Source organism: Vulpes lagopus, chromosome 10 (genome assembly GCF_018345385.1).
Source record: "Vulpes lagopus strain Blue_001 chromosome 10, ASM1834538v1, whole genome shotgun sequence".
Taxonomy (NCBI): Eukaryota; Metazoa; Chordata; class Mammalia; order Carnivora; family Canidae; genus Vulpes; species Vulpes lagopus.
Window position 1 is genome coordinate 83,170,540 of NC_054833.1, and position 21,266 is coordinate 83,191,805.

The 21,266-nt window shown below is 52.4% G+C and overlaps 2 protein-coding genes across 8 annotated transcripts; one reads left to right on the forward strand and one right to left on the reverse strand.

The window, feature by feature from the left end:
- The first annotated feature begins 129 nt into the window (after window positions 1–129).
- On the forward strand, window positions 130–3,766 carry MMP23B (matrix metallopeptidase 23B). Of its 3 annotated transcripts, none has more exons than XM_041772360.1 (8): window positions 130–1,593; window positions 1,994–2,064; window positions 2,145–2,284; window positions 2,349–2,516; window positions 2,888–3,052; window positions 3,142–3,252; window positions 3,337–3,463; window positions 3,546–3,766. In XM_041772360.1, exons 1-8 carry the CDS (start codon window positions 1,435–1,437, stop codon window positions 3,718–3,720), a joined length of 1,116 nt encoding a protein of 371 aa, XP_041628294.1. In that variant the 5' UTR covers window positions 130–1,434; the 3' UTR covers window positions 3,721–3,766. The 3 variants fall into 3 exon arrangements, with proteins under 3 accessions (XP_041628294.1, XP_041628293.1, XP_041628292.1); XM_041772359.1 differs by having other exon boundaries at window positions 947–1,593; window positions 1,925–2,064; window positions 2,418–2,516; XM_041772358.1 differs by having other exon boundaries at window positions 949–1,593; window positions 1,925–2,064.
- A 986-nt stretch (window positions 3,767–4,752) lies between these two features.
- Window positions 4,753–19,921, reverse strand: LOC121500556 (cyclin-dependent kinase 11B). Of its 5 annotated transcripts, none has more exons than XM_041772341.1 (20): window positions 19,771–19,921; window positions 19,175–19,298; window positions 18,274–18,389; window positions 16,560–16,687; window positions 14,994–15,132; window positions 10,459–10,595; window positions 9,848–9,970; window positions 9,446–9,541; window positions 9,209–9,367; window positions 8,858–8,923; window positions 8,211–8,386; window positions 7,732–7,822; window positions 6,733–6,854; window positions 6,476–6,581; window positions 6,124–6,245; window positions 5,940–6,047; window positions 5,746–5,862; window positions 5,479–5,627; window positions 5,197–5,386; window positions 4,753–5,099 (listed from the first exon to the last, which is right to left on the reverse strand). In XM_041772341.1, exons 2-20 carry the CDS (start codon window positions 19,283–19,285, stop codon window positions 5,007–5,009), a joined length of 2,349 nt encoding a protein of 782 aa, XP_041628275.1. In that variant the 5' UTR covers window positions 19,286–19,298; window positions 19,771–19,921; the 3' UTR covers window positions 4,753–5,006. The 5 variants fall into 5 exon arrangements, with proteins under 5 accessions (XP_041628275.1, XP_041628276.1, XP_041628274.1 ...); XM_041772342.1 differs by having other exon boundaries at window positions 9,446–9,535; window positions 18,268–18,389; XM_041772340.1 differs by having other exon boundaries at window positions 18,268–18,389.
- Between the last annotated feature and the right edge of the window lie 1,345 nt (window positions 19,922–21,266).

A 21,266-nucleotide genomic window follows, 5' to 3' on the forward strand; every position in this document is an offset into this window, starting at 1 on the left:
TCTGTTGCCTGCCTGGGGCGGGGTGGGGGCGGGTGGCGCAGGTCTGCCGCTGTCCTGGCTCTGCGCTCTGGGCCGGGCCCCCGCGTCTAGCGGTGTCCAGCGTCCACCGTCCTGGCTTGGGTTCGTGGAAGGACGGCGCCCAGGAGCGTGATGTCCCCCGGAAGCCAAGGCTTGGCCATTAGTCCAGTGTCTGTCGGGGGGGGGGGGTGTTCCCTCCGACCCCTGCCCCTTCCTCCTCCCCGGGCGGGCTGTGCAGTCGCCTCTGACCCGGGCCCCTGCTTGGCAGGGAGTTGGGGGAGGTATTAGTTTTCGGCCTGAGACCCCTAGGGTCTTGGGACCATGGAGCGTGGGAGGCAGACACAGGGCAGGAGGACCTCGCGTGGGGGCAAATATTTAGCCTTGGAGAGCGGGGCGCAGCTCTCGCCTGGGCTCTGGCTGGCAGGGCGCTTTCCAAGAACCACCCGGAATGCTCCCCCAGAGCCTCAGGGCTGTCGGCCAGCAGCTTGGCACTGACCCCGCTGGCCTGCTGTGCTGCTGTCACTGGGCGCCAGGCCTGGATGGAGAATGGGGACGGCCAAGCCCCCCAGCCGGCCTGGCCCTCTGCCTCTCCCTCTGCTCCCTGTCCCTCTGGCCAGGCGTCCCCAATACCAGGTCCCCCAGCCCCGAGGGGCCCACACCAATAACCCTTTGAGGCTGGAGGCTTCCGGCCTCAGGATGCTGCTTCCTCGCCTCCCCATCCGGCTGTTCCAGACCTTGGCCCCAGCCAGGGGAACAGTTCTTGGCTCCCACAGCCGCCGCACTCCATGCGCTTCCCCACTAGCTCCCATGGGGTCTCTTCCCTCCAGCTCCCGCAGCAGCTGGGTCCTCCCTGACACCCATCCCCATGCCGCCTGCGCCTGCCCCCTCCCCTGCGTCTCGCCCCGACCTCTTCCCTGCCCAGTGCCCAGTACTCCACTCTCCTCATCCCCACCCCTCTCAGAGACCTGGTCAGGCAGCTGCAAGGGCAGGGGACAGGTCCCAAGTTGGCTAGAATGCAGGCTCCACTCCCAGGTCTCATTCAGGAGTAGGGGGACTGGGGGAAACCCCATCCAGGAAAAGAGCTCTCTCAGGACCCCAACTGACTACCCTTCCCTGGGCCTGAGCCTCTGGCATCTATCCCTTCCCTTGCTGCTGGGCCCTCCTCGTCCCCCCCTCCCCAAGTGACCCCGCCCAGCAGGCCCTGCCCAGGCTGCTGCCACCGACCCACAGGCCCCGGGTCCGCACTTCAGGCAGGCAGCGAGGTTGTCCTGACTGTCCTGACAGCGGGGACGGCCAGCTGGTTCCCTTCAGGGGCGCGCCTCCCCCAGCACCCACCCCTGTAACCGGAGCCGATTGCAGCGCCTCCCCGCCCAGCCCCAGTGGGCTCTAGGCCCCGACAGCGAGTCCGCAGGCGCCATGGGCCTCGGGGCCTGCGTGTCCTCAGCAGCGTCGGGGGCCCAAGCCCAGGCTCGCTGGCTGGGAGCTGTGCTGGGCGCCCTGTGCCTGCTGCCGGTGCTCCTGCTGTTGGTGCGGCCCGGGGCCCCTGCAGCCCGGCTGGGGGCCAGCGCAGCGCAGGTGAGAGCAGCCGGGGATGGGCAGAGGGGCCAGCGGCCTGAGGGTCCAGGAGCCTGCGTGTCCCTGGTTGGGGGGAGGGAAGGGGGAGGGGGAAGCCGGCAGCAGGCCTCCGGCTCCACCCACTCGGACCCCGCCTGTGGTCAGTCACCTTTCCACCCACCCAGGCTGTAAAGTAACACCCTTGCTGGGGTGAAAAACCTGAAAATGCAGAGACCAAAAAAGGTCCCTGAACCACGCACCCCGCCCCATTTTCTTTAGTTCTTTCTCTGAGTGTTTTCAGATGTGGGGATGATCCCTACTTCCTCCCCAAGAGTACTCGCTTTCCTTGAAGGGAGACCTCGCCGCACCCTACCCTGTGGGTGTCTTCGCCACCCCAGGACCCAGTCCCTTGCCCCTCCAGGCACCCCGCAGACGCCGCTACACGCTGACCCCAGCCAGGCTGCGCTGGGACCACTTCAACCTCACCTACAGGTGTGACCGGGGCCCAGATGGTGGGGGTGAGGGAACTTGCCTAGCCTGGCCGCCACCCCTGACCTTGACCCCCATCCCAGGATCCTCTCCTTCCCACGGAACCTGCTGAGCCCCAGTGAGACCCGGCGGGGCCTGGCCACTGCCTTTCGCATGTGGAGTGACGTGTCCCCCTTCAGCTTCCGAGAGGTGGCCCCTGAGCAGCCCAGCGACCTGCGCATAGGTGGGCGTCGTGCCCCCGCCCCCACCTGGCCCTGTGGCCCCCTCTCAGCCCTGTGCTCCCCCAGGCTTCTACCCGGTCAACCATACGGACTGCCTGATCTCCGCGCTGCACCACTGCTTCGATGGCCCAACAGGCGAGCTGGCTCACGCCTTCTTCCCCCCGCACGGTGGCATCCACTTTGATGACAGCGAATACTGGGTTCTGGGGCCCACACGCTACAGCTGGAAGAAAGGTGATGGCCTGGCCTCCTGTGGGGCCCTCTGCACCTCGGTGGGCAGAGCAGGAGGGCTTTGGGGGTGGTGGCTGCGATTTGGGGTTGAGGAGGCAGGAAGAAGAGGCTGGGAGGAGGCCATAGGCCTGGGTTCCAGGAGCCCCGAACCACCCCCCCACCCCCGCCTCCTGCTGCTGGAGAGGGAGCTGGAGTTACATTCCTGGGGGCCGAGCTCACTGCCTTTGCTGGCCTGGAACATTCTTATCTTCCCATGGCTGTGCTGAGGGAGGCTCTGTGGCCACACTGCAGATGTGGCCACGGCAAGTGAGGCTGGTGGGCAAAGCTGGGAGAGCTGGGCCAGGGTTCGAGGGCCTGACCCACGGGACCTGCAGGCGTTTGGCTCACTGACCTGGTGCACGTGGCGGCCCATGAGATTGGCCATGCCCTGGGCCTGATGCACTCACAGCATGGCCGGGCGCTCATGCACCTTAATGCCACTCTGCGTGGCTGGAAGACCCTGTCGCAGGATGAGCTGTGGGGGCTGCACCGACTCTATGGTAAGTGCTGTGGGTAGGTGGGCAGGTGGGCAGGTGGGCAGGCCGGCGGGCTGGCAGGCTGGCCCTAAGGCCCTGTTGCCCTCCTGCAGGCTGCCTAGACCGGCTGTTCGTGTGCACATCCTGGGCTCGGAGGGGATTTTGTGATACCCGCCGGAGGCTCATGAAGAGGCTCTGCCCCAGCAGCTGTGACTTCTGCTATGGTGAGGCCCAATTCCTGGCTTGGGTATGGTCAGAGGCAGGGCACTATGTGGCCCCTCTGACCCCTCTTCCTCCACACCGAATAGAGTTCCCCTTCCCCACGGTGGCCGCCACTGCACCACCACCCAGGACCAAGACCAGGCTGGTGCCTGAGGGCCGGAACGTGACCTTCCGATGTGGCCAGAAGATCCTTCACAAGAAAGGCAAAGTGTAGTGAGTGGCCCTGCCCCATGACCCCGGGGGGGGGGGCAGTGGGGGCTCAGGACACTGCCCAGCCCTCCCACCCTCCTCGCAGCTGGTACAAGGACCAGGAACCCCTGGAGTTCTCCTACCCTGGCTACCTGGCACTGGGCGAGGCACATCTGAGCATCATTGCCAACGCCATCAACGAGGGCACGTACACGTGTGTGGTGCGCCGGCGGCAGCGTGTGCTCAGCACCTACTCCTGGCGAGTCCGAGTGCGGGGCTGAGTGTCCTGCCCGGCTGAGGCTGCTGATAAAGCACTTATTCTCTGAAGTCTGCGCACCCTTTCTTGGGAGGGAGGGGGACCAGCTTTGGGCTCTGTGGGGTGGGGCCACTCAGCCTGTGCTCAGCTTGACGTGGGGAGCCTGGGGCCAGGACTCCTGACTTCCCTGCAGTGGCCTGGGGTGTGGAAGCCAAGAAGCCAAGAAGCCTCAGAAGCCAAGGCCAAGAGGGTTTTTCCTGGCTGGTCCTGGAGAAATGGGGTAAACTGACACCCAAATGTGAACAGCATCTTTGGGAGAGCAGGCTGAACCCGAGGAGCCCCGGGGGGCCTGGGTATATGGTAGGTTTGCTCAAGGATGGGTGAGGCAGGAAGGCTGTGAAGGGCAGGCCTCTGGGGGGAGAGGGATGGGGGTTGGGGCGAGTGAGGCCCAGGAGTGGGGCCCCAGACAGGATTTGTGGTAGTGCCAATACAAGGGGCAGGTGGAAGGCCTGGGCAAGGGCAGGTGGCCCCCTTTGCCAGAGCTACACCCTGTCCAGCTAGACTGGGAGCTGGAGACCTGGCGGGACACATGGGTCAGAGGCATCCTTCCTCCCACCATCCTTTTTCCAGAGAGCATGGGTCTGAGGCCCTCCAGGCAGCACGAGTGAAGGACCAGTCCCCTAGGGGCTGGAAAGGACATACCACAGCTTTCCTCCAGGAATATTTTACTGTGGTCTTAAAATGTGTTAATGATCTTGTACAAAACTCACTGTGGCCAAGGGCTCACACGCCAGGCTCTGGGGTGCCTGGGGCTGTGGATGCCCTGAGGGGCAGGAAGGTGTGAAGCAGGAGAGTGAAGATTAAAAGTAGAAAAATCCCCCCCACCCCCACCCCACGGCTTCACTCCAAATCAAGGCTATATTCTCACACCACAGCCCCCAGGGGTCAGCATACAAGTCTGCATGTCCAGGATATGCTGTCCACACTGGCCACCTACTGACGCCCGCCCACTCCTTGCAGGGCAAGTCTGACACATCTGAAAAAATATAGCCTTTCCTTCCACAACAAGGAAAATGTGATTTAATTCTACAAATTTACAAGCCAAGATAAAATAAAAATGAAACGTGGAAAAGCAAACAGAACAGGCAGTCTGAGACTTGAGGTGGAGATCCAGGGCCGTCCCAGCCTGTGGCAGCTGAGTACACACAAAGCAGGGCTTGGGTCTGGACCTGCATGCTGCCTCCAGCACCGACCCCCGCCGAGTGTTCCTGAGCTGCCCCCATGGGGCTGGGGTGGGCTCCGTACAGAACCTCAGAACTTGAGGCTGAAGCCAGGGCCCGCAGCTGAGGCCCCCTGGTTTGTGGTCGTGAGGTGGAAACCCGTCTCCTTCAGGTCGTCGTCGCCCTGGGGAGCAAGTGGTGCCGTGGGGCCCCGGCCGGGCCAGCCCCGCCTCAGGGAGCCCCCACACCTTCCCTCCTCCTCTGCTAGCCCTGCCCCTCACCAGCTGGCTGTAGCCTAGGCCTCCTTCCGGCGGCCGTGGGCTCGTGCCACGCTTCACCCTTTGCTGCTCACTCTTGGCGGGCCACGTGGGGAACATCGACGGGTCGATGGGGAGGGGCGTCTCTCGGAAGTACTCATGCTTGAGGCCATCCTCTGCACTGACTCTCCGCCCAGGGAAGTAGGTCAGGAACCTGGGAGGACAAGAGCAATTGGCACCTGGCACAGGAGTAGGGGTGGGCGTGGGCTGGGGCATAGGGGGCGCATGCCCTGCATGTTTACACACTTGTTCATGAGATCGAAACCCTGGTCTGAGAGCAGGGCCCCAAAGCGTTTGCGGAGATTATTATAGGGGTATTCAGTAAAGGTCATCTTCTTGACTGCGGGGAGGTCATTGTAGCCAGGCCAGATTTTCTCACTGGGGGTCCCCAGGTCCTGAAAGAGAGACAGAGAGAGATGTCTCAGAACAGCCACAGCCTGCAGGGAAGGGTCTGGTCCGGAGTGCCTGCGTACACCTCACAGGATGCCCTGCAGGTAGGAGCCACAGACAAACCTTAAACACTTTGTTGATCTGATCGATTTCCGACTTCCCAGGGAATAGTGGCTTCTGAGTCAGCAGCTCCCCAAAGATGCAGCCCACCGACCACATGTCCACAGCCGTGGAGTACTCCTGGGAGGCCAGGGGGCACACTCAGGGCTGGTGGGGCAGTGAGCGCAGGTTAGGCCCCCACAGCCCCCGGCACTCACCTTGGCACCCAGCAGCAGCTCTGGGGCACGGTACCACAGGGTCACCACCACTGGAGTATAGGCCTTCAGAGGGGACCCGTACTCCCTTGCCAGGCCAAAGTCCCCTACCTGCAAGGATGGAAGGTGGGCTATGGGCAGGCCCCCGAGGCCCGGGCATCGGGCCCCGTGGGGTGAGCCCTATTACCTTGAGGATGCCGGCGTGGCTCAACAGCAGGTTGGATGTCTTGAGGTCCCGGTGCAGGATCCAGTTGTCATGTAGGTGCTTCACCCCACGCAGCAGCTGGATCATCAGGGTCTTCACCTCCCCTAGAGAGCAAAGGGTCAGTCCCAGGTTATCAACCCACCTCAGCAGCAACCAGGCTTCTTGGGGTGTGTCCATCCTGGGGAGGCTCCCAGCTCAGCATGGCCCTCACATGCGCAAACACTCGTGCACAGCATGAGGAGGTCAGAGTTACAAGGTCAGGGACACGGCCTGCAGCTTGGGCAGCCCAAGCACGGGATGTTTCTCATTGGGGACACTGGCCAGAGGGCCCCACCTGGCAGGAAAGGTTGCTTCATGGTCTCCATCAGGCTTTTGAGGTCATGTTCCACGTAATTCATCACTATGTAGATCTTGTCCATATTGCTGCCCACGACTATTTCCTAGAGAAAGAAAGCCGGTCTGTGGGTGCCCTGCTCCTCTCAGGCCCCACCCCTACAGTGGTTGATTCCTGGGGCATGGGCATGCAGAGATGGTAGGGAACTAGACCATGTGATGGACATCAGGGCATGGACATTTTGGGGGCTGCCATACCCGGACAGTGACAATATTGGGGTGCTGCGCCTTCAGGATGGTGTTGATCTCTCTGAGAGATGTGATCGGGAAGCCCTCTTTCTCCTTCTCCATCTTCAGCCGCTTCAAAGCCACAATTTCATCTGAAAATGATTCAGAGACAGTCTGAGAAAACCTTTTACATACACACACTTGGCTGGGACCTGGGAAGTGTTTGTTTTGCACTGAAAAGCCTTGTTTTAATTGGAAAATCCCGTATCACATCAGCACCACATAAAAAAGCCCAAATCTGTTGCCCAACAGAAACATTAGGCCTATTTCTAGACCAGCTTTTGTCTAAAATAGCTGAGAATTTTCCCATTTCTCTCTGTGATTTGCAATGAGACTCAGCAAACCTCAACATTGCAACACAGAAACATCCACCAGGGTCTTAGGTGGCCTCCCTGAGTTTCCAATACCCAGCCTCGGTGCTGGGGAAGCTTCTGGTCCATGGCTCACACACCTGCTCAGGTGCTATCCCTTACCAGACTCCATACTCTGCTATGGGGCCGAAGTACCTGCTGTCACAACCAAGCAAGTGCAGAGCCTCATGGTCTGGCTGACCTCTGGACTCCACAGGCACCGAGTCAACTGCTCATGGGCCCACGAGTCATTAGCTGGCGCTCACAGGTAAGATGAGTCCATACCCAGGCATCTGGGGAGGGAGGACTCCCAGGAGAATTGGAACTGTGTTCAGTGACCTTGACACTGAGGGTGCCAAAGGCCAGGACAGCCACGCCTGGATCTCAGTCCCTGCAAACTGGCTGTGGCTCCAGCAGGACACCCTGCCTCTGTCACAGTGCCTGCAGATGGCCCCGGAGAGGCTGTGCACAGTAAACATGACAGGTTGGGCCCGAGAAACTGCAGTGGGTACACCCATGGACAATGCTCCTCAGAAGAAACTCCTTCCTGCCTGAGGATAGGTTCTCTGTGCCACATCTCCCCTTCCCCCCTCGGGGGACACCCCAACACTGTACACACCTGTCTTCTTGTCCTTTGCTCTGTACACTACCCCATAAGTGCCTTCTTCGATCCTGTTCAAGCACTGGAATTCTTCCACGCTTCGACAGCCCTGGAAAGCAGCAGGTTGTGAGGATGCAGCAGCTGCAGCCATACTTACACATGCAGTAAACCCTGCCTGGAATCTGGGGGCGGTGCCAGGAGTAGCCCTCCTCTCCAGTTTCTTCAGTGAGGATATGCTTAAGAGATAAAACCAACATGGACAAAACCTCAGAAGGACCCATCCTTCTGAGCCAGGCCTGGCCTGCAGGTCCCACAATAAGAGAACACCGAGGACAGAAGCACCCACAGCACCCCATCTCCAAAGCCCTGGCTTCTCTGGCTGCATGTATGACCCTGGTGGCAGATACCCACCAGGGGCCCCCCATGTGTTCTTAGCTACCGGCCTTGTCCACAATCAGCAAAGCTGAAATAGCCCCGGGGTGGGGAGGACGTCTGACCTGCAGGGCAGGGAGGTACTTGGGCAGCTCCTGTTTGAGTTCAATGGGTGACAAGGCAGGAGAGTCGGGCACGAAGTCTCCTTCAGTCAGGGCACTGCTTTGTGGAGTGCCCTCACCGGCTTCTTCCTCCCCTTCTTCACTGTCACCGGAGTCTCGATCAAATCGGGACTCTGGAACTTCAAAAATTAAACCCAATTATGGAACCAGGAACAAGCAACATCATCACCCCTCTCCTGCCCTGGGGCAGGGGGAACAGTGAGGGCATGTGGATGCTGTATACGGGCTGCGTATCCCACCATCCTGGACAGAGGGCGCTGGGGTCTTGGGGTTTACCAGCTCAGCTGTGAGCACCAGGAGGTGCTGACTGGAGCAGGAGCTCAGAGGGCACCTCCCTGCCCTAGATGTCCCAGGGCCTGAGGGCACCTCCCTGCCACATCTAAGCCATGGTGACACTCTGGACAATGCTCAGTGTGGCCCCAGGAAGGGATGCTGGCCCTCCACAGTCACAAGCGCATCTCTCAGGGAGTTGGCTGCTTATGTCTCTGGGTCGGGCTACGCACACAAGATGGTGATCTACTTGCTTCAGAAAGGGCTGCAGTGCCAAGGGGCAGTGGAGGGAAGGACCATCCAACAGGGATGCCGCTCACCAACAAGGACGTGGTTCTCGCTCTCCCGCTCCCCGTCCTCACTCATCTCGTCCTCACTCACTTCCTCTGTAAGACAGAGAGGACGTCTGCTCAGACCTGCAAGGCCCCCGCACCACACAAGTTTGGGTTCTGCCTCTTTCTAGGGCTCTCCAGAACCTCTAGAGGCACAAACAGGATCTCCTTCAGCTAATGGAAAGCAAGAACCACTGTAAATAACCAATTTTAGAGTCTCATGTGAGTCCCAGATACCATAGGATTTTCTGTTTGGAAATATTTTTAAATCAAGAGTTCAAATGATTTCTCTTGTTTCTAAACACCAAATGAAACCATGGTGCCCTGTGCCTTCCTCACCAGCCGACTGCCCAGACGCATCCTCGGAGTTGCTTCCCGTCTCCTCTTCCTCCTCCTCCTCCTCCTCTGATTCTTCACTGCTGCTCCCCTCCTCCTCTTCCTCCTCTTCCTCCTCCTCTTCTTCCTCCTCCTCCTCCTCTGAACCTGACCCCGACTCCGCTTCAGGAAGAAAACAGCTGGAAGTGCATGGCAGGGGGTGGTGGGCCCTCCCCATGTGACAGCAGAGCTGGTGGTTACCTGATGAGGACTCGGCAGAGCTGCTTTTCCTTTCACTATCACTGACGTCTTGTAGATCAGACAGCAGGTCTCTCTCTTCCATTTTCTCTTCTTTTACTTACGAAACAAACCATCAAAGGTGAACATGGAAAACATTTTACAATAAACAAGACCTGATGGCAGCTCCATGCAGAGACTGTGGTCTGTAGGAAAACACAGCTCACCCACACTGCTCTCAAAGACCTGTAACCAATGTCCCCACCAACAGACAAATAGGCTTCACACAAATGATGGTCCCACCACACGATACGAAAACACTTGAGCCTATCATTTCATTGCACAAAAAGAGTGAATTTTGGGCTAGACTATTTGTCACCAGAGAGCTGTGGCAGGCTGGCCCAAGGAGGTTCTGCGCACCCTCACCTGGCTTCCGGCCGTCCGTCAGCTCAAACCTTTCCCGAGGTGGCCGTAGCGGGCTGCGACTCCAGTGGCTTGCTTTCACTTTGTCACCATAGTCTTCTCTCATCGTTCGGTGATGTGCAGAAACTGGGGCGCCAAACACAGTGGGAGGTGGCGTGGTAGCACCATCTCCAGCGGAGCCCAACCTCGATCAGATCCCACCCACACGCTGGCTGGTGGTGACGCACTACACGTACTCATAGCCCTGGCCGCACTGGCCTGGAGGCAGCGAGCTCTTCCTGAGGACCCACATGGACCTTCCAGAATCTTCTCTGTTGGTCAGAAAAGAGCCACCACCTACCTCTTCAAGCCTATGCCTAACCAGCGTGGGCAGCAGACACAAGTGACATGTGGCACCTGGTGCAGCTGTCCAGAACCAGGTCTGGGAAGGTCCTGTGGCTGCACACCCTCACCTCATACCTCAAGGGACTGTGGCCTTCCCCAGCCTGAGCCCCACGGCCTGTCCCCACTTGGCTCTGCCACCATCCAGAGCACTTCATCCTTCAGGGTCACTACGCAGCCCTGAGCTCACCCATGGGAACAGCACCCCAACCGCAGAGTGCGCCCCCACACACCTTCCCTCCGGGCCTCGCGTTCCTTGCGTCGCTCCTCAGCGCGCCGCTCCCGTTCTTTCTGTTCTCGCTGCTCTTTCTGCTGCTCACGCATCTTCCGTTCCCTCTCCCGCTTCCTCTCCAGCTGCTCAAGGCGGTCCCTGCAACAAGCACAGCCCAACTCTCTCTCTCCGCAAACACAAAGTTTTTTTTACCCCAAGAGCTTTTTGCTGAAATTTAAAAATCGTCATTTAGGTTGTTCAATCCATAAGGGGCTCTTTAAAGATTTTATTTGACAAAGAGAGAGAACAATTAAAGTGAGTGGCAGAGGGAGAAGCAGACTCCCTGCTGAGCAGGAAGCCCAACACAAGGCTTGATCACAGGACCCTGAGAGCATGACCTGAGCCAAAGGCAGAGACTTAACCAACTAAGCCACTCAGGTGCACCATAAAGGGCTTTTTATTTTATTTTATTTTATTTATTTTTTAAAAAGATTTTACTTATTTATTCATGAGAGACACACACAGAGAGAAAGGCAGAGACACAGGCAGAGGGAGAGGCAGGCTCCACGAGCCTGTGTGTGTCTCTCATGAATAAATAAATAAAATCTTAAAAAAAAAAAAAGCTAATATATTTTTAAAAAAGAAAAAAAGAGTATCAGTACACACAAACAGAAATGAGCATAAAGAATGGTGAAAATGGAACAAGGCCTGTGGTACAATCACTGGTACCAACTTGGGGCCCATCAGAGGTTACCACTGCAGAAGGCTGGGATTCTAGAACTATTCTGTATGTGCCCGGAGTCCAAACTGTTGCAAAATAAAAGCTGTAATTTAACACATGAAATCCAACCACAGAATTCCATTTTTCATATATTTATAAAATTGTGTAATCATCACAAGCTGGTTTTAAAACATTTCCATCACCTGATATGGCCCCTCATGCCCATCTGTGGCTAGCTTCTAGCCTGCCCCACGAAACTGTTTCTCTGCTTCGGATTCTGTGGACATTCTTTCTGCTTGCTTTGGGTTGAGCCTGCTTCTCTCTTCTGCTTTCTGGAGGTAGCTCAGGATGCTGACTGACAATTTCCTTTTCTGTTTATCAGTGCTTAAAAACCAAAACCTCTCACTCTACAACACGGCTTTTTCTGTATCCCTAACTTTTGGCATGCTGTGTTTTTCCTGCAGTTCAAGTTTTTTTTTTTTAGTTCCATGCTCAGTGAGGCGCCCAAAGCAGGGCTTGAACTCATGACCCTGAGATCAAGAGTCAGATGCTTAACTGACTAAACCACCCAGTGCCCCTGCTTTTCCTTTTAATTTCTTCTTTGGGCCATGGGTGATTTGGAAAAAGACTGTTGAATATCCGAACATTCAAAGTTGAAGATTTCCCCAGCTTTGTGTTGATTTCTACTTTAATCCTTTTGTGGTAAGGTGTGCTTTGTACAATTTTAATTCTCTGGGATTTGAAACTTGTTGTGTGGACCACATGTGATCTGTGTTGGACAATATCCCCTCTTGAAGTGAGTGTGTACTCTGCAGCTGTGGATGGAGTGCTGTATGCAGGTGAGACTGAGCCGGTACAGGCTACTTTCTAGACACCTTACATCTTGTTTTGTCTACTTGTTCTATCAACAAGAGTATCGGAACTGAAATTTCCAATTAGATTTGATGAACTGCCTATTTCTTTCAGCTGTTTGTTTTTGCATCATGTATTTTTTCTGCTGTCAGGCACATACTCTTTCACCACCATCACTTCTTCCTGACGTACAGACCCTTCTGTCTTTGGAAAGCCTGTGTCAGTGCTGGTCTGACTTGTTAGAGAACTCTGATGCCTTGCCTATTGCTGAGCCACTGGTGCTCTGTGGTTGCTGTGGGTATGATACATCTCTGTCCACACGTTTACTTTTGCCCTATTTTTGTCCTTCACTCTAAGAGGTCTTCCTTACAGACAACATACTAGACCTTGCTTTGCTATCAAAGAACCCCTGTGAGATATAGAAACTACTGCATGTTTCATGTAATTACGGATTTGGCTGAACTTAGTTTTGTTGTTTTGATGTCTTCTTTCTGTCTTTTTAGGTCCTGTTTCTCTGCCTTTTTTTTTTTTTTTTTTTTTAAGATTTATTTATTTATGAGAGAGACAGAGAAAGAAAGAGGCAGAGACACAGAGGGTGCAGCAGGCTCCACTCAGGGAGCCCGACAAGGGACCCGATCCCCGGTCTCCAGGATCACGCCCCAGGCCAAAGGTAGGTGCTAAACCGCTGAGCCACCCAGGGATCCCGTTTTGGGTTTAAACAAGGATTTTTTAGAATGCCATGTTAATACCTGTTTGTACTACTTTGTTGGTTATTTTCCTAGTAGTTGCTCTAGCAACAGCAGCATGCACCTTATTAGGTTAATAAGAAACATTTGTAGATTCTGTTATGTTAACCTATGCCTTTACCATTTCTGGAGCTTCTCTTTCCTCCTGAATAGGATTACTTTCTGCTGTCATTTCCATTCAAAACAAAGGTCTTTTCTGAGTATTTAAGGTGGGTCTTACTAACAATGGATTCCACCAGTTTATCTTTATTTCTCCTCACTTTTGAAGAGCAGATTTGCTGGATACAGAATTCCCAGTTGCCAGGTTTTCTTTCAGCAGTGCGACCATGCCATTCTACCTTCTGCCTTCTGCCCCCCACTGATTCTGAGAAGTCAGCCACCAATCACACTAAAGCCCCCCTTTTATGTAATTTTTTCTCCCGCTGCCTTTCTAGATTTTCTTCTGTGAAAAGTGAAACCAGTTTCACTGTTTAACTAATTAATTAATTCATGAGACACATAGAGAGGCAGATAGACAAAGGGAGCATTCATTCATTCATTCATGAGAGACAGAGAGAGAGGGGCAGACAGAGAGAATGAGGGAGAAGCATGGTCCTCACAGAGAGCCCAATGCGGTACTCGATCCTGGGACCAGGATCACGCCCTGAGCCAAAGGCAGACACTCAAGCATTGAACCACCCAGGTGTCCTTCACCAGTTTCACTTTGATTTGACTTTATATTTATCCTACTGGGGTACTGAGCTTCTTAAATGTATAAACGTTTTTCATTATACATAAAAAAATCTTTGTGCTGCTTCCTCCTCTCCTGGGATCACCAATTACATGGATGTTAGAACAAAATACTGTCCCACAGACCTTTGAGGCTCTGCTCATCTTTCATCAATTCTCTCCATTCTTCAGAGTATAATTTCTGTTGCTCCATTTCAAGTTCTTGCTTATCTGGAACACTTGGTTTCTACTGGCCCATATGAACAGATCTAGGGCTAAACAGATGCTTTCTCTTCGGAATCCAAGTACACACAGAGGTGTAGTTGGAGACTCATGTCTAAGAGTCTGGTGTCTCAGCTCCCAGGCTGCTACAAGGTCTTTAGGATTTCCTTGTTTGAAAAAAACCACAGTCTATTTCTGCTATGATGCAGAGAACTCTAAGCAATGTATTTCCTTGGTTTTCCTGGCTTAGGGCCACCTAGAACAGAGCTTAGAACACCTAGAACAGAGCAGGGCCTCAATAAATACTTGCCCAGAGCAAATGATGAAATCACTCTACATCAGACTTCTCTTGGGCACAGAGTGTGTGTCAGAATTTCTATACATGAAATGGGCTATCTCTGAGAGGGCCTTACTATATTCGAACACAGTACTGCAATGAAAACATAGTACATAGCACTCCCATCCTTCTCACAAGGCATGCCCCAACCTGAAGTACCAAGCTCAGAGGTATTAACAGTTCCTCCTCCCCCTTACCAGGCAACAGCTGACAAGATCTATGAAGATCACTTCTTCCTATTCTACCTTCCCTTCCCTTTCCATCATTATGCATTTGGCCTCGAAACTTCACTCCTGGGTCTGAGTTAAGAGACCCAGCTCCTGCTAGCAATGCCCCTTCCTTCAGGTACAAATCACACTCTTATACAGGGTCTTGAGACACAATGGCCAGGCCGTCCCCCCTGCTCCAAGTACTTCCCCCAGCAGCCTCCACCTGTAGGAAACCAATACACAGAGTTCCATTTCCTTCACAATTTTTTCTCAGGAAGACCCACACCCATTTCTGTCTTTAAAGATGAAGTAAAGGGACGCCTAGGTGGCTCAGCGGTTGAGTGCCTGCCTTCAGCCCAGGGCATAATCCTGGAGTCCCGGGATCAAGTCCCACATCGGGGTTCCTGCAGGGAGCCTGCTTCTCCCTCTGCCTGTGTCTCTGCCCCCCACCCCCCGCCCGTGTGTGTGTGTGTGCGCGTGTGCGCGCGCGCGTGTGCGCGTCTCTCTCATGAATAAATAAAATCTTAAAAAAAAATAATAATATATAAATAAAGATGCAGTAAAAACTCAATCCCCGCAGGACAGATGTCTTGGTTAGCACCACCCTACAATACTGCACCATGACTCTGGGCTCCCAAACCACTTCTGCATCACATCTGTGTTATGCTGCCAGGTTATTGTGTGTGTCTTTTGTCACTTTGCGGGGCTGCTGGCCATCAGGAGTGCTCAGTTCAGGCTCCTTAGCAAATTGCGCTCACTCACCTCTCCCTCCTGGAGTGTTCCCGAGCCATCTCCCTCCTCTTCTGCCTCTCCCACTCTCTGCGAGCCTTATCCTGCTCCTCTCGGTGTCGCTTCCGGCGCTCGTGCTCTCGTTCTTTTTCCTTTGCTCTAGCGTGCTTCCCTAAGGAGAAAGAGAGTGTCACATAAAGGGGTCCAACTCCCAAAATTTAATTTAAAAATACCCCATGAAGAAAAGAATATTTAATTAATGACTTGGAAAAACGATCACAATTTTATGTTAAAAAAAAAAAACCAAAAACAAACAATGAGGACTTAAAACCCAATGCAGTGAGGCTCCAAACAAGGAAAAAATAATGTGATTATGACTGAATAGAATTGTAACTCTTGCCTTGTCTTTCAATTTTCTGTATTAAACTATGATTGGACACTAGCTGACCCCTGAACAACACACAGCAGGAGCACGGACACCCAGTGCAGTCAGAAATCCAAGGATAACTGAGCCTGAACACTTAATCAGAAGTCTTAATGACAACACAGTTGAGTAACACATCTTTTGCGTGTTATATGTGTTCCCTACTGTACTCTTACAATCCTGTAAGCTACAGAAAAGAGATATCATTAGAAGAATTAGGAGGGACACCTGGGTGGCTCAGGGGTTGAGTGTGTGATCCTGGGGTCCTGGGATCAAGTCCTGCATTGGGCTCCCTGCAGGGAACCTGCTTCTCCTTCTGCCTATGTTTTTCATGAATGAATAAATAAAATATTAAAAAGGAGGGAGGCAAAAGGTTTGTGGTACCATCCTGGGTTTACCAGAAAATAGCCGTATACAAATAGACCACGGAATTCGAGCCCGTGTTGTTCAAGGGTCAGCTGTATACTAGTTTCATAATTAAAAACCAACAAACAGCACTGTTCATAAAGAACACAGGACAAAGCTTAGCTCCTTCTGGTGGATTTCCATCTGGTGGGACAGAACCCTGTTCATCAACTGCCATTTTTAACAATGAGATTAAAACTAGATGCCAAGGCATCTTAATTAACATCCTTAAGAATCTCTTAATATGGACGTCTGGGTAGCTCAGTGGTTGAGCGTCTGCCTTTGGCTCAAGGTGTGATCCCGGGGTCCTGGGATTAAGTCTGGTATTGGGCTCCCCACAGGGAGCCTGCTTATGTCTCTACCTCTGTGTCTCTTGTGAATAAATACATAGAGTCTTAAGCATAAAAGAACTCTTTAATAATAATGGTAGGACATCAAACCCATCTGGACTTCCATCAATCATCCTTTTTTATCCCCAGTTAAATTAATTCAACACTGAATTGCTATAAATATTGCAAATATATCCCCTATACTTGTTGAATTAAGACAGAATTACATTTAAACTAACCCAAAACATAACAAGAGGGGAAAAACATCAGAAGGAAAATGAAACAGAATGATCCACAAAATATTTATGCTTTCAACTAAAATTTCACTTTCTCTTCTCTTTCAATTGTGCTATGGAGAAAGCAGCAGATCATGATGTAGGAAACAGACCATTCTTGAACATGATACAAATAAATAAACACTAAAAAATAAAGCTTCTGTACCCCCTTCCGCTGAATGGCTACGATGCCTACGTTTCTCTTTCCTCTTTTCATCTTTCCTGTGATGAGCTTTTTCTTTCCGAGACATTTGTTGTGGTGGTTTGATAGCCAAAGAATCATCTTCCTCTCCTCTGAAATAAGACACAACAGCATCACATCATAGTAAAGAAAGTAATGCAAGGAACATTACAGCACCATGGAGCTTCTCCAACCCAGATAAACGCAGTGTTCAGAATACAAAAAAGTTTAATCTAAACCATCATTTTAAACAGGACACTACAAAACTTAAGCCAAGACTGCTTATTAAATACAGACTCAAATCAAAAGTATAAGTGAAAAACCAAAGAGTATGTTTAACGACGTCTCTCTGAGGAAACTTTAGAGAGCAATGGATATGCTCATTACCCTGATTACGGTGACAACCACACAAGTGTATATGAATACATCAAACTGCACGCTTCATATATATGTAATTTATCATTTATACATCAATAATGCTGTTAAAAAAAAAAAAAGATATTATGGTAATTTAATGACCCCAAATGTCCCTCAATGATATCTTCAACTGCCTATATGACCAAAATCCAGGGAGACTTCTTGATCTATGTCTGTTTCTTAATTTCTGGTTAGGTTAGTTTTAATTATTTGATGGATAATTGGGCACTGAAGATGGATACAAGAAGGAATCAAGTGTATAAAAAAAAAAAAAGGAATCAAGTGGTGCAGGAAACTTTAGAACATTTTTCTAAATGTTTCTGCCCACAGGCCTTGCTTAATATACTTTAATACTGTAGTGTGGTTTATCTGTGTACAATTTTAGGCAGTGATTTTACTCATTAAAAGCACACAGCACAATTATGTAAATGTACCTTGGGAGGGACGCCTGGGGGACTCAGTTGTAAATGTCTGCCTTCAGCTCAGGTCATGATCTCAGAGTCCTGGGATCAAGCCCTACATTGGGCTCCCTGCTCAGTGAGGTGTCTTGTCTCTCCTTCTCTGCTTCTGCCCCTCCCTCTGCTCACACACTCCCCCCCCAAAATAAAAATCTTAAAAAGTAATAAAGAATAAATAAATGTAGTCTGTGAATGGGGTAGATTTGACTAAAGGACAACTGCAAGGAAAGGGATATACACTCAATCTTTTCCTTCTTTCTAAAAAATTTTATTTATTTGAGAGAAAGAAAGTGAGAGACCACTTGTGGAGAGGAAGGGGCAAAGGAAGAGGGAGAAGCAGACTCCCTGCTGAGCAGAGAGCCTGATGTGAGGTTTGATCCCAGGACCCTGAGATAATGACCTGAGCTGAAGGCAGACACTTCAACTGAGCCACTGAGTCACGCCTCATTCAATCTTTTCATAAGAGATGTGAGGTAGCAACTGATACCCTGCGGAGTCCATCTCAACTGTGAGGTACACCTAAAGTCACGATTAAGGGGACACTGTAGTTAAGCTTCTGCCTTCAGTTCAGGTCATAATCCTAGGGTCCTGGGATGAGTCCTACATGGGGCTCCTTGTTCAGCAGGGAGTTTGCTTCCCCTCTGCCTACCATTCCCCTTGCTTGTGCTCACATGCTCTTCCTCCCTCTTCTGACAAATAAGTAATAAAATAAAATAAAAAATAAAACGACTACAGTTTCAAAGTAATGGTGGGACCGATCCTGCCTCCACAGTGAAGCACATGTGTAGCCTGGACACCTTCTTCATTGTGCACCTCACCCCCACCTGTCTTCCATGGAGTCCTCTCTTCTGTATGGCGAATTCCGTATTGTAATCTCCATGCGGTGGTCCCTCAGCTCCCCCTCCTCAAGGGAATCCCGCTTGGAATCCCGGTCATCAGACTAAGAAGCAAGAGAAAGTCATTTTCCTCACAGATAAGTGTCTTTTTAATGATAATCAAACCTTGCCAACATCCAAAAACAAGGTTTCACATATACTTTGAAAGGACCAATGTTATGAAATATTAAAAAACAGTCACTCAAATCATACAACGTTATGATTAAAACTCTGTAAATTCAGAACCTGAGATGAAAAATCTGAAACCAGTATACAGGATCAGGAATATTAAGACTCTGCCAAGTATGCTACTTGTTTATATAACCTGAAATTGAGTCTTAAAGCATATTTTATGCCAAATACTTTGTGCTATCTCAGAAATAGTTAAGGGTGACTATCATTATCAGAAGCTACTTCTGCCAATATCCCTTTCAAAATTATCAAAAGTTTCTCTAAATATGTTATGCAAACCAAAAAAGGAAAAGACAGAATATTAATTCCAATGTAACTTCCTACTATCCTAAACAAACTTAGAGATGGTGCCATAAACACAGAAATACTGATATGAGAAAATTTAGTCCAATAGGACTAATGAATTTAGGCTCAAAGTACTTCACGCTCCATGTAGATCCTGCCATCTACACACAGCTGTAATACGTTATCAACGTGTCTTCAATGTAAACTGAGTATTTGAATGTTTTTGTTAATTTTAGAATAGATTTTGAGCTCACCTGAGACATTTGGAAGTACAAAAGAACTTCACCGAAGAAGCGTTGTTCTAATGGAAAAACGAGGGCAAAGAAATTAAATCTCCTTTAAGAAAACCACTTACTTAAAAAACATGGCTTACATTTTTTAAGCGTTTTATCTCTGCTTTCTCTTCTTGTTCCTTCCGTCTTTTCTTTTCCTGAAGAATCTCATCTAAAGTTTTCACTTTCCAAGAGTCCTTTTCATCACCCATTGGAGTTAAGACACTGCAAAGAGAAGAGAATTGGAGCAAAGGCAGGACGCTGGCAGTGTGGCTGCGGGGGCGCCGACGGGGCGGCAGGGGTTGTCGTCGGGGCGGGTGTGAGGGCAACTACCGTGATGGGAGTGGGCGTAGTCGGGGCGGCCGTCGGGGGGGCGGCCGCCGTCAGGGGGGCGTGAGGGGAACTGCCGGACAGGTGGGGGCCGCCCCCGCGCTCCAGTGGCAGGACAGCCCCTTGGTGCTGAGCCCGCTCCCCGGCCCCCCGCGCCCGAGGTCTGACGTCAGGAGGGTCCGGGCGGCCGGCGTGGGGCGCTGCGACGCGGCCGCGGCTGGGACCCTCGTCCCTCGGCTCCGCCGCCACGAGCCCGGGTTCGGGCCCGACGCCGCCTCAACGCCCAGCGCCGCGCGGGGTCCGCTTGGTCCCAAGAGCTCAGGGAGGCGGCTGCGCCTGCCGCCCGCTCCGGCCCTCCGCCACTCACCCCTGTGCTGTTGCCGCTGCTGCTACCGTCGCCGCTACCGCCGGTCCCGGAGCCTGAGGAGAAACAGCGCCCGGCGCGCGCCAGTAGCGTCCCCACTTCCTGCGTCGGCGCGGACAGATGGCGCACGGGGGCGTAGCCCACCGCCCCTCGCGACGAGGACATCCGGCGCGCGCCCTCACGTCACTTCCGGTCCCGGAGCCCGCGCGGCAGTGGCCGCCCCAAGCGCTTCCCGCAGCTCCCCGGTCCTGCCCGGTCCCTGCTCCTACCTCCCAGGCTTTGCGGTTGGAAAGGGCCCCAGGGACAGGGAGGGCACGGGCGTCTATAGGAAAGGTACCTGAAGTGGGAGAGGCGGTGGATGAAGACTGCCGTCCTCGGCTTCCGGGGTCAGGAGGGCCGCGAGGATGCACTTACGTGGTCCGCGCCCACTGTGTCGGTGCAGAACCCGAATCCCAGGTGGAGGACGGAGACCAGAACGTCACAAGTCCAACAGTGCTGATCGTCTGAACACAGCGCGCTGTCCATTCTCAGTTTTGTTGGGTGTAAAGCAAATACACCTTGGTTTTTTTTCAAAGATTTTATTTATTATTTATTCATAGAGACAGAGAAAGAGAGAGGCAGAGACACAGGCAGAGGGAGAAGCAGGCTCCATGCAGGGAGCCTGACGTGGGACTCGATCCAGCGTCTCCAGGATCACGCCCTGGGCTGCAGGCGGCGCTAAACCGCTGAGCCACTGGGGCTGCCCCTACACCTTGGTTCTGATGTAGACAATCACGGACGTGATTTTCAAGTTTTTCAGTGTGGGAAAGGTCCGGTGACAGGCCCTCCCGGACCTAGGGCCCAGGACGCCCCCTCGGCAGGTTCAGACTCAACTCACGCATCTGCAACACAGACTAGAAACAGCCAATAAGTATGTTTTACTCAAATGAAAAGGGGACGGGTGCGGAAATTTGGGGTACCTGGCGGACTCCGTTGGAGCATGTGACTTCGTCTCGAGATTGTAGATTGAGCTCCACATTGGGTTTAGAGATTGCTTTAAAATAAAAATTTTAAAAATTTATTCATGAGACACGGCGGCGGGGGGCAGAGACCTAGAGGGAGAGGCAGGATTCATGCAGCGAGCCAGCCACGCCTTGAGGCAAAGACAGACGCTCAACCACTGAGCCGTCCAGGTGTCCCCCAAATAAAAATATTTTAAAAAGTGGTTTGGTTTTGTTTCAAGCCAGTTAGAATAGCTTGCAATTCCGTTTGGAATCTGGGGAAGGATCCAGTGCCCATGAATCCCTGAATCGGAACCCTCAGGAAAACTGGAAGAAATTCTTCGGAGACAGCAAAGTCGAAAGGTTTCAACCAAGCAGCAGGGTCGTTAGCACAAGCTCACCCCTGCTCTTGGCTCCTCAGCCAGGACAGAGGGAAACAGGCAGATTCACCAGGGTAGCTGGGGCATTCTTTTTTATAAACTAAGGAAATGAAGAGGACCCAACCAGAGCATGTACAGA